This window comes from Corvus brachyrhynchos, unplaced genomic scaffold (genome assembly GCF_000691975.1).
Source record: "Corvus brachyrhynchos isolate BGI_N302 unplaced genomic scaffold, ASM69197v1 scaffold131, whole genome shotgun sequence".
Lineage (NCBI taxonomy): Eukaryota > Metazoa > Chordata > Aves > Passeriformes > Corvidae > Corvus > Corvus brachyrhynchos.
This window is the reverse complement of record NW_008236438.1, coordinates 1,191,593-1,207,310: the sequence shown is the minus strand read 5'-3', so window position 1 is coordinate 1,207,310 and position 15,718 is coordinate 1,191,593. Positions and strand designations below refer to the sequence as shown.

The following is a 15,718-nucleotide window of genomic DNA, read 5'->3' as shown; positions in this document are numbered from 1 at the left end:
GCGGGGGGAGGCCGCGCAGGCGAAGAAGAGGAGAGGTAAGGGGAGGAGCGGAGCGCTGCCCCGAATGGGGTCCGGGGCGGTGAGATCGCCTCCAGGCCCCGCCGGGCGGGAGTGGCCACGGGGTGAGAGCAGACCGTATCCTGAATCGGTGTTTCGCATGTAAAATGATCGCGCTGTGAGGGATCCCCTCGGGTGCGGAATTACAGGGCGAGGGTCTCAAGTGCTGAGAAAGGGCCACGGGGTGAGAGCAGACCGTATCCTGAATCGGTGTTTCGCATGTAAAATGATCGCGCTGTGAGGGATCCCCTCGGGTGCGGAATTACAGGGCGAGGGTCTCAAGTGCTGAGAAAGTTGGGGCTGTTCAGCCTAGAGAAGAGAAGGTTACACGGAGAACTCATAGCAACCTTCCAGTGTCTATAGGAGCTTACAAGGAAGCCGGAGAGGGACTCTTCGGCAGGCACTGTAGTGACAGCACAAGGAGTAATGGGTGCAGACAGAGAGGGGAAATTGACGTTAGCTATAGGGAAAATAATACTTTACTGGAAGAGTGGTGAGGTACTGGCGCAGGTTGCTCAGCGGTATTTTGGGTGCCCCAACCCTGGCAGTGTTCAAAGCCACGTTGAATAAGGCTTTGAGCAATTTGATCTAGTAGGAGGCGGCTTGGGACTAGATGGTATTTAAGGCTTATTCTAGCTCCTTAACATTCTATGATTCTGTGGCTTTTGTTTCCTCTGGAGGAAACTTTCAGGCTAAGAGCCCTGCTGTGCAGGCTGAAGCTGTGCTGTTTACGGCTGTGGAATTAATCCGTCTTTCAGATCACTGCCCTAAGCTGGATGAGCAGTAGAAGCCTCTAGGCTGTATTTTGGCATGTGGTATTGCTCTGTGCAGCAACTCTTAGCTGTCTGGGTATCACTGTAAAGTAAATATGACTTTGACAACGTTCAGCAGATGTAAACCTGCAGGTTCAGTAAAAAATGCCATTGCCCAGCTGTTAATGAGTAGGATCTAAAAATCAGAGACAAAGCTCAAAATCAGATTATTTTAGGTCAGCCAGTTAAACAATTAAGTAGGTGGGTACCAGCATGGGTACCAGCAGTTAGAATTTAGACTACAAGACTTGTGTGGGACCACAAATCTTGTAAAAACAACAGGGGTACCTGTGGGTTTAGAATGAAATGAGGTTCAGGTGGTCTTCTGTTTTCTGGCAGTAACTTAAAAACTGTTGACTTTGTTTTTTGGGGTTTTTTTACCATTAAGACAATTAAGGTGACAGTTGCTTTAAAAGGAGAGAACTATATGAGTTAAAGCAGCATTTGAGTGGCTTTAGTCCATGGAAAATGTGTAAGTCTCAGTGCAAAGCTAGAGTTAAAAGCCCTTTAATTAGGTTTGCACAAAATCCCGCATATTTTTGACTAAAATATGAGTAAGCAATACCAGGATAAGTAAAAGAGAACAGAAACTAGATGTACCTTTATGAAAAAAAATTTCAGATTTTTCTTTTTATTCTGTGTAGTTCTTGAATTTGAACACGTTTATCTTGAAAATCTACCATCAGCTTCGATGTATGAACGCAGTTACATGCACAGAGATGTTATTACACACGTAGCATGTACTAAGTAAGTATTTTTGTTTTCCATTGTATTTCTTCGTCAGGGATGTATTTTTGTATATGCTAACAAGTTTTCATTGTAGACACTTTATAATGGAAAGTTACAATGTCCTGAGGTGGTATGATAAGGGTGGTGGGGGGTTTTTTAAAAGCTATGTGGCTTACCTAGAAGCAAGATAAAAATTTTTTGTATAGACTAAAGGAGGGTCTTAAAATCCTTGTTAAAATGTGCATTTTAAGAATAAGATCGACTGACTGCCTCTGAAAAAGTACCATTCACCAGAACTGCTGAGATCACACACACACAATTAAAATAGGAGTTACATATACATATTCAAAAAGGATAGAGTTATATGTTTTCTCAGTTTAGGCGGTGATTTTTCATAAATTAATCCAAATGCACCAAAATACCTGTTTTTTTCCAGGAGTTATAGTACCTATTCAGACAAACTGTCACAGTAATTTCTTGAGATTTCATTTTCTGTACAGTGTTAATCATAGTGCAAATTAGTGCCCAGTGGGAAAGCGCATAATGTATGTATCTGTTTACTTGTTTTTATTTTTCTGTTATAATTTTAGGACAGATTTTATCATAACAGCCAGTCACGATGGACATGTAAAATTCTGGAAGAAAATAGAAGAAGGGATTGAGTTTGTTAAACACTTCCGAAGTCACCTGGGTGAGAAGTTGCTCTTGCTTCTCTAAAAGACCTCCCTTTTTCCTCCCCCTTGCTCTTTGTTGTTTGAAGAGAGTGCAAATAGAGAGATTTTGGGATTCCTTTAGTGCAGTCAAAGATTAAATGATGTTTACCTATCTTCCATTTATTCCTCTGTCCTGTTATATTTTGCACCTAAGCTCCAGCAGGGATAGGATGAGAATGAAGCATGTGGGACTCTGCTTGTGCGGATCCACTACACCCTTATGCCCTGCCTGTGGGGAGAATATCTGGGACATAAGTGAACAAAGTGCATAACATGGTTCATAAAATCCAGAGAAGTTTAAAAATATGTTGCTTTAAATAAGGGTACCTCAATGCCTTACTTTTTTTTTTTCCCCCTGGCAGTATGGAAAAAAAGTGATTATTTTCATCTAGAGTTATTGTAACTGTAGAGTAAATTCTGCATTATTGTTGTAATTATCAGCTGAATTGCAATTAGGAAAAACTTTTTTTTTTAACCCAATTTCCTGAACTAATAAGTACACAAAGCTCTTCAACACTACTAAGGATTAAATAGGCTGGACAGAAAATGAGGTTCTCAATGGTATTAGATATTATGATATGCCTGAAGGAAAAAAGTCCAGTTTGATATGCCACAATGTTACAATAAGGAAAATATTTAATAATAGGTAGAAAAAGTATATTCCTTTTAGAGTTACAAGACATACTAAAGTAGGTTGTTGATCTTAGCTATCAGGTTCTTATTATATACAGAAGCAAAATGTGAGAACAAAATCTACCATGTGAAAATCAGCATTGTGAGAAATTTATGGAAGGCTCAATTGCAGAGTAATTTTCAGTATCATGGGTATAATAGTCTACAGAGTTCTGCTGCTTTTACCCTGTTGAGAGATGCAAGCTGAGGAGCACATGGTGTTTACCCCATCATAGTGTTCTCAGTTTTCTAAAATCAACATTTTGAACTGAACTAATTGCTACTGTAATCTTTTACTTATGTTTATGGTAAATTGTTCATTATCACATACCTGAGTCTAAATACTGATAGGGTATAAAGTATTGTTTTGTGAACTTTTTTTTTTTAAATAATTTTTTATTGAAGTCAGGTTTTAACTGAAAAAGGTGACAAAACAGTTGGGAAACAGGTTTAAACCTCTGTGGGTTCTCCCTGTGTAATACTGAAATTAAGGATGTCCTTTCCCATTTCTTAATAGTATCTCAACTTAATTCACAGGTGTTATTGAGAGTATTGCTGTTAGTTCAGAGGGGGCATTATTCTGTTCCGTTGGAGATGACAAAGCAATGAAGGTGTTTGATGTAGTCAACTTTGACATGATCAACATGCTGAAACTTGGGTAAGTTACTTGCTTCTTGGAAGTGTTCGAGATTTTAAGTGGGGGTTGTTTTGCTAAGAGGTAAGTCAATAACATGAGGTTCTTGAGTTATTCCCCTTCCCCCATGCCCCAGTCAGATGAAGCTGAGTAAATTGCATTGTCTGAAATGATTTCAATGGCTAGGGACCACCTGACTAATAGGAAAAATTACGACTGCAGCAGTAGAAGAGATGAGTAGGAAAGGCGCTTCCCTGCTGTTAATAAATATTATGCAGAAAGATGTGGTGTTTCTTCAAATATTTAGGCATAATTTCTTTCTGTTGTTTGGTACTGAATTTAAAAATTACAGTCCACTCATAGTTCCATTAGAGAAGGGATTTGGCCTGTTGTATTGTCTTATTTGTTTTCATGAACACAATTTCCTTCTGCTAGAAGCAATTTTGTTGCTTTCTTCAATCTTGTAGCATTTCTGTCCTTACTCAGTATGTAGCTAAAGGATCTGGGAGAAATAGGAATGGATGTTACTGGAATTGTAACAATACCAGGGAAAAACAATCCCCACACTGTTAAAAGAGCGGATTTGAAAGGCTGGAGGATCAATGAATGCTGCATCATGAACAGTAGAAATACTGATTTCTCCATAAGCCTTTTAGAATTGGAAAACATCTTCTTCATAGTCTACTGTGTACTGGTTAATTTTGAAGCTGAATAGAAGTATAAAGGTAGGGAAAATAGCTTTTACATAGGAACATCTAATAAAAGCTTATGCTATCTGCTTTGCTAGTTGTAGTTTTAGTATCATCCTCCAGATAATGTACTTCACCTATAGAAATTTTTTCCCTCTTGGCTGTCTGTTCTGGAAAAATTCCATTTAGGCTTAATCTTTCGGTTTTGCTGGTATTTTTGACTTAGCAGCCCTGTACTGTTACTACCTAATTGGTAAAATCATAGAAAAAATAAAATAATACTCAAAAAAACAGCCCTGATCGGCAGAGGTTTCCAGTTCTAACTAATCTGTACAGTGTGTTTCTTTTCAAATCCCCGTGCTTTATGGTTCCACCAGTGATCTGGAGAAGTTTGGCTATTCCTGCAGAGATTTCATATTTATTTATTTGATTGTATTCTTTCTAATGAACCAGAGACTGTTTGTTTCTCTTTGCCGACAGACACTGAAAATCCAAATTATTAGTGTCTGTCATAATGTCAGAATATCATCAGTCCTTCAGCATCTGTTAGTTTGATTTGCGAAAGGAACTAAACCTGAGTTTCCTATGGAGACTGTATAATTTTCTTGATGTTTCCTGTTTCATTTGAGTTCTGTTTTTCAGAATCTTTGCTTACAGGCTTTAAAACAGACATAACTTACATTATTGACTGTATCTCTGGCTTGTTTTGTTTGTAGAGTACACTTTTGCAAGTAGCAAATTAGTTCTTTATTAAATGCATTCACAACCCTTATTGAGTATAGGGGGATTGTCTTAATTTTCTTTATATCAGTTCTTGGGGTTTTTGTTGTTTTGTGGGTTTTTTTCTGGCAAGATCTAGTTGAACTTTCCCATAAATGTATGGCAGAGATGCAGTTGTTTTCATTTCTACTGAGTCATTACTCACTTAACAGATGGAAGAGAAATGGTATTGACTCATATAAGTTGAGTACTATTAATGCCACTTGGGCTTTTTGTCTGGATTTCCAGCCTTATTCCTCCTTTTTACCTGCTTGCTACTTTGGCTATCACAGCCTCTTTATAAAACAATATGGAAGCAACAGAAATTGGTAGTTATCCACTGAGTGGTAATGCTTGGTAAAGCTTGTCTATAATATGCTGAATATTAGCAAGATATGTATTAGCAAAACTAGTAAATAAAGTTTAAAATTTACTTCTGATGTTTGATTTCAAGTTTACCGCATAACTTGACTCTTGCCTAATTAAAATCATTCCTTATGTTAATTTTTTTTTTTCTTTCAACTCTTTGTTGCAGCTACCACCCTGGCCAGTGTGAATGGGTATATTGCCCTGGAGATGCCATATCTTCTGTTGCAACATCTGAGAAAAGCACAGGAAAAATATTCATATATGATGGACGAGGAAATACCCAGCCACTTCATGTTTTTGATAAACTCCATATGTCCCCGCTTACTCAGATACGCTTGAACCCTGTCTACAAAGTCGTTGTGTCTTCTGACAAGTCTGGAATGATTGAGTACTGGACTGGTACTCCTCATGAATATAAATTTCCCAAGAATGTGAACTGGGAGTACAAAACAGATACTGATCTATATGAATTTGCTAAATGCAAGGCTTACCCATCCAGTATAAGTTTTTCACCTGATGGCAAGAAAATGGCCACTCTTGGGTCTGACAGAAAAGTTAGAATTTTTCGTTTTCTGACAGGAAAGCTCATGAGAGTCTTTGATGAATCTCTGAGTGTGAGTTTTGTCTTGTTTGTCTTCCTTTGAAATGTTTTCTCTACTTACTTGAATTTGTTTGCCAGCACATTCACCTAAGCTATCATTTATTTCTAAAGGCAAGCTTCCTTCCTATATTTTTCTTGCAAAAAAGGCCTTCTGTGTTCTCTTGCTTGTCTCTTAGATTGCTTTGCCCCAAAATGAATACTTACTGATGTTTGTTACCTACGTAGTGAAACAGAGTTGTTGATTTTCATCTGTATTTTCATGCTGCTAGATTACCTGAAAGCAATTATGGAAAATGCCCATTTCAAGTAACATAATACTAATGAATTAAATTTGTCATCTTCTAAGGAATTTGTTAGACAACTATGCACTTTCATATGCCTAAGCATAGTCTTACAACATGCCTATTGTGTCATTAAAATAAAGAGAGTATTACTTGTATTTATTTAAATCCTTCAGTTAAGTTTGAGTGGAGTAATCTCACTTGAATTCGGTGTTTTCTAATCATGTGAATCAGTGTTTTACAGGATAAAAAGTTTAAAATATGTTAATATAGTAGTGCTGGGGTTTTTTTTTGTAGATGTTTACTGAACTTCAGCAGATGAGACAACAACTGCCTGACATGGAGTTTGGCCGACGTATGGCAGTTGAGCGTGAGCTGGAGAAAGTGGATGCAGTAAGACTAATTAATATAATTTTTGATGAAACTGGACACTTCGTTCTCTATGGAACAATGTTGGGCATTAAGGTCATAAATGTAGAAACTAACAGGTAAGTTCCAGTGACACATACTGAGATAAGTTTCTGTTTTAAAGTCTTTATTCAGTCAAATTTGTAGCATATTTAAAGCTTGATATACCTGTGGAGGTGTCTAATCTTTTTGTGTTGTTATTTGAGAGCCTTACATTAGACTGTAGAGAAGGTACTCCCATTCTTTGTAAAGAGTCATTGCAGATTAAAGCTTAGTCAGATGAGGAGAAAACATGGGCAAGCATGTATGTATTAAAAATGTGTAATTAATTAATTAGCCTCTGGCTAACTGGATGAGATAACATTAAGTAAAAGTGGATCATTTAGTTGGGATTTTATTACGTAAAGAGGCTGACTGGTATATTAAGGTAACAATTTTGAATAGAGAAACATCATAAATAATGATTCTAAGTAATCATAAGTAATGATTTTGAGAGGATTTTGGAATTTTGCTTTGGGTCTAACAGAAATGAGACATTCTCTGTGAGCAGCTGACAGTTACACCTCTTTACATCTTGTACTTCAGGTGTATTCGTATCTTGGGAAAACAAGAGAACATCAGAATGATGCAACTGGCTTTGTTCCAAGGAGTAGCAAAGAAACATCGTGCTGCGATCACTATAGAGATGAAGGCATCTGAAAATCCTGTTCTCCAGAATGTTCAGGCAGATCCAACAGTAATCTGCACAGCTTTTAAAAAAAATAGGTTTTACATGGTGTGTGCCGTTTCTATTTAAATAGCTCCATTCTTGTATTGATGTTTTCTCTACATCATTTTTTTTTCTCTCCTTGCGCCTTTCTAGTACTTTTTGTCTTGAGCGGTTGCAAATGCAGCTTATGTAAAGGAGTTCCTTTATATTGCAAGTATATTCTAGAATTTTTATCTTGAACTATCTATACATTACCAAGAAACAGTTGTAATTTTTTCATAAATTTTTATTCCCCTAAGAAGATTATATCCTTTTGTTCTAGTTGAAAAAAAAATTAAGTAAGAACATTTAAAAAACTAACCAGATCTTATAAAGAAACAATAATTAACTGTATGCATTAAAAATACAGTAGAAAAAAATTTCAGACCAGTGTCAGGACTTAAAAACCCTAAGGACATTATAGGCAACAAGAAACGACAGGAGTCATCTTCCTGTTCACAGTTTGGTTTTTAGGTGAGAGAACCAAACAGACAAGCCATATCAGAGTGGTTAGTAACTGATTTGAGAGGTCATAGCCATAGAGGTTAGAGATTGGCCTGTCTGTTATGCCTTAAATTTGCTGATTTTCTGTAGTCTTATATTAATGCAGTATTGGAATAAGAGGATTTATTTTAAGTATGTAGCACAACTAAATCTTTTGGCATAAAACCTGCCAATTTTGTCTGAGTATAGCAGAATAACCTGGTATACTCCTCCTCTTTTTAAAGAAAAGATGCTGAACGAGTGCGAACTCCTGTTGTAAAGGGGAGAATTTAAAGATAACAGATAATAAAAAATTACTTGGATTTGCATGTAGTTTTACTGGAATTTATGACTGTGGAAATGCTGGTAATACAACATGGAAATGCAAGGATAGACTATGAATTGTCTTTGTACATTTCAAATTGAATTGCGTGTTCAGCGGGTTGAATAATGACATTGATGTGTCGGGTGTATATTTTAAGAGGAAAAAAGAAAAAAGCAGTTAACCTTCTGTTCTTTTGTGCTTCAGTTTACTAAACGTGAACCAGAAGACACGAAGAGTGCAGATTCTGACAGAGATGTATTTAATGAGAAACCTTCTAAAGAAGAGGTCATGGCAGCCACTCAGGCAGAAGGTCCCAAAAGAGTGTCAGACAGTGCCATCATCCACACAAGCATGGGAGATATTCATATCAAGCTTTTTCCTGTTGAGTATGTATTTGCTATTTTTTCTGTTGATTCAGTGTTGTTGCTTTCTTCTGTCCCTTGTGGTTGCAGTATCCAAGACTTACCTTATGCTAGAAATAATTATTTTCTTCCCCTTTTTCTACTGTCTTTATTTCCTGACAGTTTCTTAATACACCAAGGTAGGAATGTGACTCTTGACAAACACAAATAAAGTAGGGTAAAAATAGGACTAAATAATAGTCTGGGGTACAGGAGTTTTTGAAATTGTATTTGGGTTTATTTAGTTATTGGTTCAGGGAGGCTTTTCCTTTCTTAGCTTTTGTTCTTGGACAGGTCACGATAATCTTCTGTATGAGCTCTGTATTTTAAGGCAATGCTGTTTGCATCAATCTTGAAAAAGAATGATAATGTTGGCAGCTGCAGTAGATTTGGCAGCAGATCTGTGCAAGCCAGAAGAATAGTAGTTGCAACTTCCAAATGTGGCCAGTGTACTACAGTTTGTTATTGCAGCTCCTTTAAAAGCAATACAACATCTATACCAGCATATAATACTAGTGTTGTGTATGTCCAAAACCAATAGGACTAAATAATAGTCTGGGGTACAGGAGTTTTTGAAATTGTATTTGGGTTTATTTAGTTATTGGTTCAGGGAGGCTTTTCCTTTCTTAGCTTTTGTTCTTGGACAGGTCACGATAATCTTCTGTATGAGCTCTGTATTTTAAGGCAATGCTGTTTGCATCAATCTTGAAAAAGAATGATAATGTTGGCAGCTGCAGTAGATTTGGCAGCAGATCTGTGCAAGCCAGAAGAATAGTAGTTGCAACTTCCAAATGTGGCCAGTGTACTACAGTTTGTTATTGCAGCTCCTTTAAAAGCAATACAACATCTATACCAGCATATAATACTAGTGTTGTGTATGTCCAAAACCAGACATAGACTTGAAAAGTTTTATGCATGACAATTGCTGAAATCAGTGTGTCATCAACTCTTTGTGATGCAAAAATTGCAAATATTCTGTCATTTAACACCAAATTTATATAATATATTGCTATACATAGAAACCTAAGTCATGCAGATGTACTCCATGCTTCTCCAAAAACAAATTCATGTTTGGTCCTAAGCACAGGTAAAGCAACCTCAGTTCTACTCTGTAGGGCTACCAGACTTTTACTGCAGTCTTCATCAGTGTCTCCAGGCTCTAGTTTCTGGAATTCATAATTATAACATACAAGTTGCAGTAATGGTACAGCTCTTGCCAGCGAGTGACAGGCCAAGCTACATTATTTCTTTTCTTTTTTTTTTTTTAATTGTCATGCTAGTGTGTCATATCTGCACGCACAGTATTGCAAGGTGCTTCACTGCAATGTTTTGTATGCAATTTTAAATTAAATACAGTATTACCAGGGTTGGTTATTGTTAGGTTTGTCCTTGTTGTAGTATTTTTCTCCCAGCTGGGCTTTAACTTAAAATCTCTTTAATGTGATTGAAACTTTAAAGAAGAGCATGTAGGATATGGCTCTGTATGCCCTTAATTCTTTGGTCATTTTATTGTGAAATAAGGTTGTGAATGACTACATACTGCTCAGCAAGAACTGGGACTATAATCTTGTTTATTCCATTAGTTATGCCACTGGTGCCCTTTTTCACAAGGTAGCTTAGAGTGTTACTAAAACCCAAGCTAATGTTCCTTTTCACAGTTAGAGTAGAGTAACTCAAGAGCTGTGGACTCAACTAGGCCATTTTCTCCTTACTGGGAAAATGTGTGTGTGAACCTGTGAGTGTAGATCTTCTCTGGCTACTAATTGTTTTTATAATAGCAGAAGAGCCATTGTAAAAAAATTTCACTTTGGTAATAACTTATCAGAAGTAAAAAATCAAATCACAAAAGTGAAATGATTCGGCCTTTTTATTCATCAACAATAAGATTCCATCTCTTCACCAAACAATGCTGATGAGTAGTTTCAGACAAGGATAACTGATCCTACTGACTGCAAGTTCTATAGTAACAAAACTTTTATTTTTACATTTTTACTTCTTGCATGCAACACTTGATACCTTTGCATGTATATCCCAAAAGAAGTGTAGAGGTAGAAGAATGAACAACTTTCTGCTTATGGAGCAAATACAGTTTACCTACGAAACGAGTAATGCAGGTAGAAAGCTGGGGTCAGTGGTGCCTTGAACCAGGCCTTGGGGAGACAGATTTGGTTTCTGGTTCCCATGGTTTAACCCTAGCCAGCAACTAAGCCCCCCAGAACCACTTGCTCACATCCTCCTTGGTGGAATGGGAGAGCACTGGAAGAGTAAGAGTGAGAATATTTGTGAGTTGAGGTACAGAAAGTTTAAGAGGGAAAGCAAAAGCCATGCACCCAAACAAAGCAAAACAAGGAACATGGACAGGCAGATGTTGTACTATCTCCAAGAAAACAGGGCTCTATCACGTGTAGTGGGTACTTGGGAGGGCAAATCAGCATTACTGTGCATGTCCCCTGCTTTTTCCCTCGGCTTTTATGTGCTGAACAGGATCCTGTATGTGGAATGGAGCATCCCTGTGGTCAGCTGGGTTCAGCTGTCTCAGCCAGGTCCCCTCTCAACCCCTTCTACGGCCCCAGCCTTCTCACTGCTGGGGTGGGATGAAGTACAGAAAAGGCCTCAACAGTGTGTGAGCCCTGCTCAGCTACAGCTAGAACATCCCTGTATAATCAACACTACTGCTGCCTCTGTGTTTAATCACACAGCTTTGTACTGCTCAAGCTTTTTCCTTTCAGCTCTGGGTTTAAGGACATGGAGATTTGTTTTTACCTTATTTGGTGAAATCCCTTCCTACAGAGTGCTGAAACACTGCACAGCACAACAGGGTCTTAGTCCCAGATGAAATCCTTATGGCCTTTTCACCAGACAAATACCATAGCCTGTGTTTTCTGCAATGGACACATAATTCACCGTATCATCAAGGTAACTTGCAACATGTTAATCTTGTGTTAATTTAGGTAATGTTTTCTGATGGTCAGTCCTCTGTTAACAGTTCCATTTCCCTTTTGCACACAGGATTGTTGGAGTGGCTTTAGAGTTCCCTGTAAAGTCTGAACAACTCTAAGCAGCTTTAGTACTTACTGAAGTGGTAGTAGTTGTTCTGCAGTTGATAAGGTGGCAGAAAACTGAAAATTGAAAGATCAGTTCAGCTATTCTGCTTGTGAATTAAAACTTTGCTTCATGTCAGAAGGCCTTTCTTGTAAGGCTTCTTATTTCTGTTGCACCAGAATCAAGTGATAGAGCCTAAGAATTTGCAAAAGGTAGAGTTAGTCAGGTTTCTGTCCTTCACTTGCAGGAGTAGTGAGTAAACTTGATTTTTCACAAGTACTTGATAGACACTTAAAAAAGCCTTAAATGTTTTCTTTCTTACACACCACTTTTAACACATTTTGTTGTAAGGTTTGCGGTAAGTTTGAAAAAATGGCATCTAGCATATAAAACTTCTGGTTATTTATTCTGTGCAATGATGTGATAATGTATCATTTCTGTGCAGGGTTTCATGATTCAGACTGGTGACCCAACTGGTACAGGAATGGGAGGCGAAAGTATTTGGGGAGGAGAATTCGAAGATGAGTTTCATTCAACTTTACGACATGACAGACCATACACACTCAGCATGGCTAATGCAGGGCCAAATACCAATGGATCCCAGTTTTTTATAACAGTAGTGCCAACCGTAAGTAATATTAAAAGCTCAATTTAAGGCCTGAGAGGCTACCTCGATATTAAAAAATCAAGTTTTTTTCTCATGGAAAAAGGAACACATTAGTACTTATTTTGCAAATAAATGATGCACAAAATGTGTACTGTGTAGGCTTCACTGAGCCTGTCTGTTAAGAGACAGAAATACTTCTTTATCACTTGTGATCAAGAGGCCTTATGCCTTTAAATGGAGTGAGGGTGGTATAAAATTCCTAGGCATGTTTGCAGTTATGTATTATTAGAGTATCTTATATTAATAATAGTGGTTTAAACTTGATGGAAACCTAGGTATTGCTTAGATTGATTGGGGTTTGGATATGGTGCCAGCATGTCTCCCTAGTATTGCCTAATTGTAGCTATACAAAGCCAGTGTTCAGGTTTGAAAATTTCATTTGATCTGTGTGTAATTTCAGAACCAACAATGGAAATTTTGGTATGTGAATCTAAGAGATAAAAACCAAATCCTTAAAGGTAACACTTAAAACCACTGAATTCTTATAGCACGTCAAAGCCATGTGTCCTTTTTCTAAAAAAACACCATAGTTCTGAGGTTTATTAAGTTGTATCAGGGCCTGTATTCAAATTGGGCATACTATATGAATATTGAATTAGGTGTTATTCTGTACTGGCGCTTAAAATTGCTCTGTGAAAATACCATGAAATAAGACTGAAAATAACATTTCTGTGAACTGAGAATACACTTTAAAATAAACTATACCATGCAACTGCACTGGTAGAATGTGATCTCTGTAGTACTTTAAGAAAGCAGTTGAAAAAGTAAGTTCAAATGCATTTGAGTATGTGTTAGCTGCATTCTAATATTTACTTGCATGCTAATATTTACACAGTGTTACCTTCCATAGTCTGGACATATGAAATATATCCATCTACAGTTACTCTCTTTTGTTTTGGTACCTAATCTACATGCTGCTTTCTATTTTAATATGCTTTTTTCTCCTTCTGTGCTCTCAAACAGCCATGGCTTGACAACAAGCACAGTGTGTTTGGACGGGTGACTAAAGGAATGGAAGTTGTTCAGAGAATCTCAAATGTCAAAGTCAATCCCAAAACCGACAAACCCTATGAGGATATCAGCATCATTAATATAACAGTGAAGTAAGGCAGGCATTGAAGGTTCCAGCTCAAGCAGAAAAAACCTGAGCATGTTGGACCCAGAAATGGACTTAGGAAACATTTTTGATAGCTCCTAGATACAGTAAGTACCAGGACAGAGCGATCACCAGTTCTACTATTTTTAATGTACCTAAAGTGCCCTAATTCTGTATTTCTGGTAACTTTGTATTTTAAAGTAAAAACATCTGCATGTTTCTTAGAAAGTGTACTGTCTTTCTTGCATCTCTTCTTTGCAAAATTAAAGATAAAAACCCCCACGATGTCCCATGATAGTGTTTGTAACGTTTTCACATTTACTTGCATCTTCCATATTTGATTAATGTTTCACAGTACTGAAATCTTTGACAAAGGAAAAGGTCAGAAATACTAAGTTGAGTAAACTTCTCAATCCTTTGTACATAATCTAATTTTTGATATAAGTTTTGATACTGTTTGCTATGAAAAGCAAACAGTGTAATCTACCTCTGTTCTTTAAAAATTGTTGTGTAGATGTTTTCTATGTCCAAGAGCAATGATCAGCTCTTAAAATGCCAATGTATAAAGTCCTCTGCAATTTGTTTGGTATTTCCAGTGATTTCTTTCTTTCAGTGTTTGCTTTCTTTTTATTTTAGCCTAGTGAGTCTTTTTTTCTGGCTTAATTTTTTAGCCAAAGTCCTACAAACATTACTGCTTCTACTGAAATACTTAATTTATTTTAAACTGTGATAATCATCTGAGCGAAGCTTTGTGTCAGCTGTTCCTGACAGAGTTACAGAACAGAATCATAGCATCATTAAGGGTGAAGAAACCTGATAAGGTCGGTAAGTCCAGGCATTGACCCAGCACCACCACCATCTTCACCATTAAACCATGTCTCCACGTATCCATATGTTTTTTGAACACTTCCAGAGATGGTGACTCCACCACTTCTCTGGGCACTCTCTTCCAATACCTGACCCCATTTCAGTGAAGAAGGTTTTCCTAATGTCCAGTGGTAATCTGAGGCCATTTCCTCTTGTCCTGTCATTAGTTAGCTGGGAGACCAACCCCCACCTGGCTACTGCCTCCTTTCAGGCAGTTGTAGAGAGTAAGAGGTCTCCCCTGAGCCTCCTTTTCTCCTCAGCTGCTCCTCTCAGGACTTGTGCTCCAGACCCTTCCCCAGCGCCCTTCTCTGAACTTGCTCCAGCACCTCAGTGTCCTTCTGGCCCAAAACTGAACACAGGATTTGAGGTGTGGCCTCACCACTGCCAAGTACAGGGGGACAATCCCTACCCTGGTCCTGCTGGCCACACCATTGCTGATCCAGGCCAGGATGCCATTTGCCCTCTTGGCCACCTGGGCACACCCTGGCTCATGTTCAGTCGCTGTCACCAGCACGCCCAAGCCCCTTTCCACTGGGAAATGTCCAACCACTCTGCCCCATCCTGTGGTGCTGTCTGGGGTTGTTGTGACCCAAGAGCAGGACCCGGCACTGGGCCTTGTTGAACCTCACACCATCGGCCTCAGCCCATGATCCAGCCTGTCCAGATCCCTCTGCAGAGCCTTCCTGCCCTCCAGCAGATCAGCACTCCCACCCAGCTTGGTGCTGTGCACAAACTTAACTGAGGGTGCACCTGATCATCAATAAAGGTATTAAACAGTGCTGGTTCCAATACTGAGCCCTGCAAAACACCACCTGTGAGCAGCCACCAGCTGGATGTAACTCCATTCACCACCACTCTCAGGGCCCAGCCATTCAGAGTTTTTAAGCCATGAACTGTGCACCCAGCCAAGCCATGAGTGGCCAGTTTCTCTGCGTGAATTCTGTGGGAGAGAGTGTCAAAGGCTTTAAGTAAAGTCCAAGCAGACAACATCCACAGGCTTTTCTCATCCACTAAGAGTGGCACACTGCCATAGAAAGAGATCAGGTTGGTGTCATGCTTTAGCTCCATCAAGGTCAAGCAGGACCTGCATTTCACAAAACCATGCTGGCTTAGGCCCCAAACCCTGATTATTTTGCACATGATGGCACTTAGGATGAACTGCTCCATGACCTTCCCTGGCACCAAGGTTAGGCTGACCTGTAGTTTCCTAGATGCATCTTCAGACCCATCCTGTAGATAGGTGTTACAGTTGCCAACTTGTAGTCACCTCCCCAGTCAGCCAGGACTGTTGGTAAATGATTTAGTAGTGTCTTGGTGTCTTAAAATGAAGGCATTCAGTACTCAGCCTTTTTTAAACCTTTGTCA

The 15,718-nt window shown here is 38.5% G+C and overlaps 1 protein-coding gene across 1 annotated transcript; it reads left to right on the top strand.

The window, feature by feature from the left end:
* Positions 1–6: 6 nt before the first annotated feature.
* Positions 7–14,075, top strand: PPWD1 (peptidylprolyl isomerase domain and WD repeat containing 1). Its single transcript, XM_008643551.2, has 11 exons — positions 7–35; positions 1,514–1,616; positions 2,189–2,289; positions 3,521–3,641; positions 5,601–6,048; positions 6,614–6,804; positions 7,310–7,499; positions 8,485–8,670; positions 11,541–11,597; positions 12,169–12,351; positions 13,354–14,075. The coding sequence occupies exons 2-11, from the start codon at positions 1,561–1,563 to the stop codon at positions 13,495–13,497; spliced, it is 1,677 nt and encodes a 558-aa protein (XP_008641773.1). The 5' UTR covers positions 7–35; positions 1,514–1,560; the 3' UTR covers positions 13,498–14,075.
* The last annotated feature ends 1,643 nt before the right edge of the window (positions 14,076–15,718 follow it).

What these genes read in the sequence shown, in the direction of transcription:
- PPWD1 (XM_008643551.2), top strand. Translation starts at nt 1,561, where the DNA reads ATGTATGAACGCAGTTACATGCACAGAGATGTTATTACACACGTAGCA. An exon ending in TCTTTGATGAATCTCTGAGT is followed by an intron (nt 6,049 to 6,613) that starts GTGAGTTTTGTC and finishes TTTTTTTTGTAG; the next exon opens with ATGTTTACTGAACTTCAGCA. An exon ending in AGCTTTTTCCTGTTGAGTAT is followed by an intron (nt 8,671 to 11,540) that starts GTATTTGCTATT and finishes CCTTTTCACCAG; the next exon opens with ACAAATACCATAGCCTGTGT.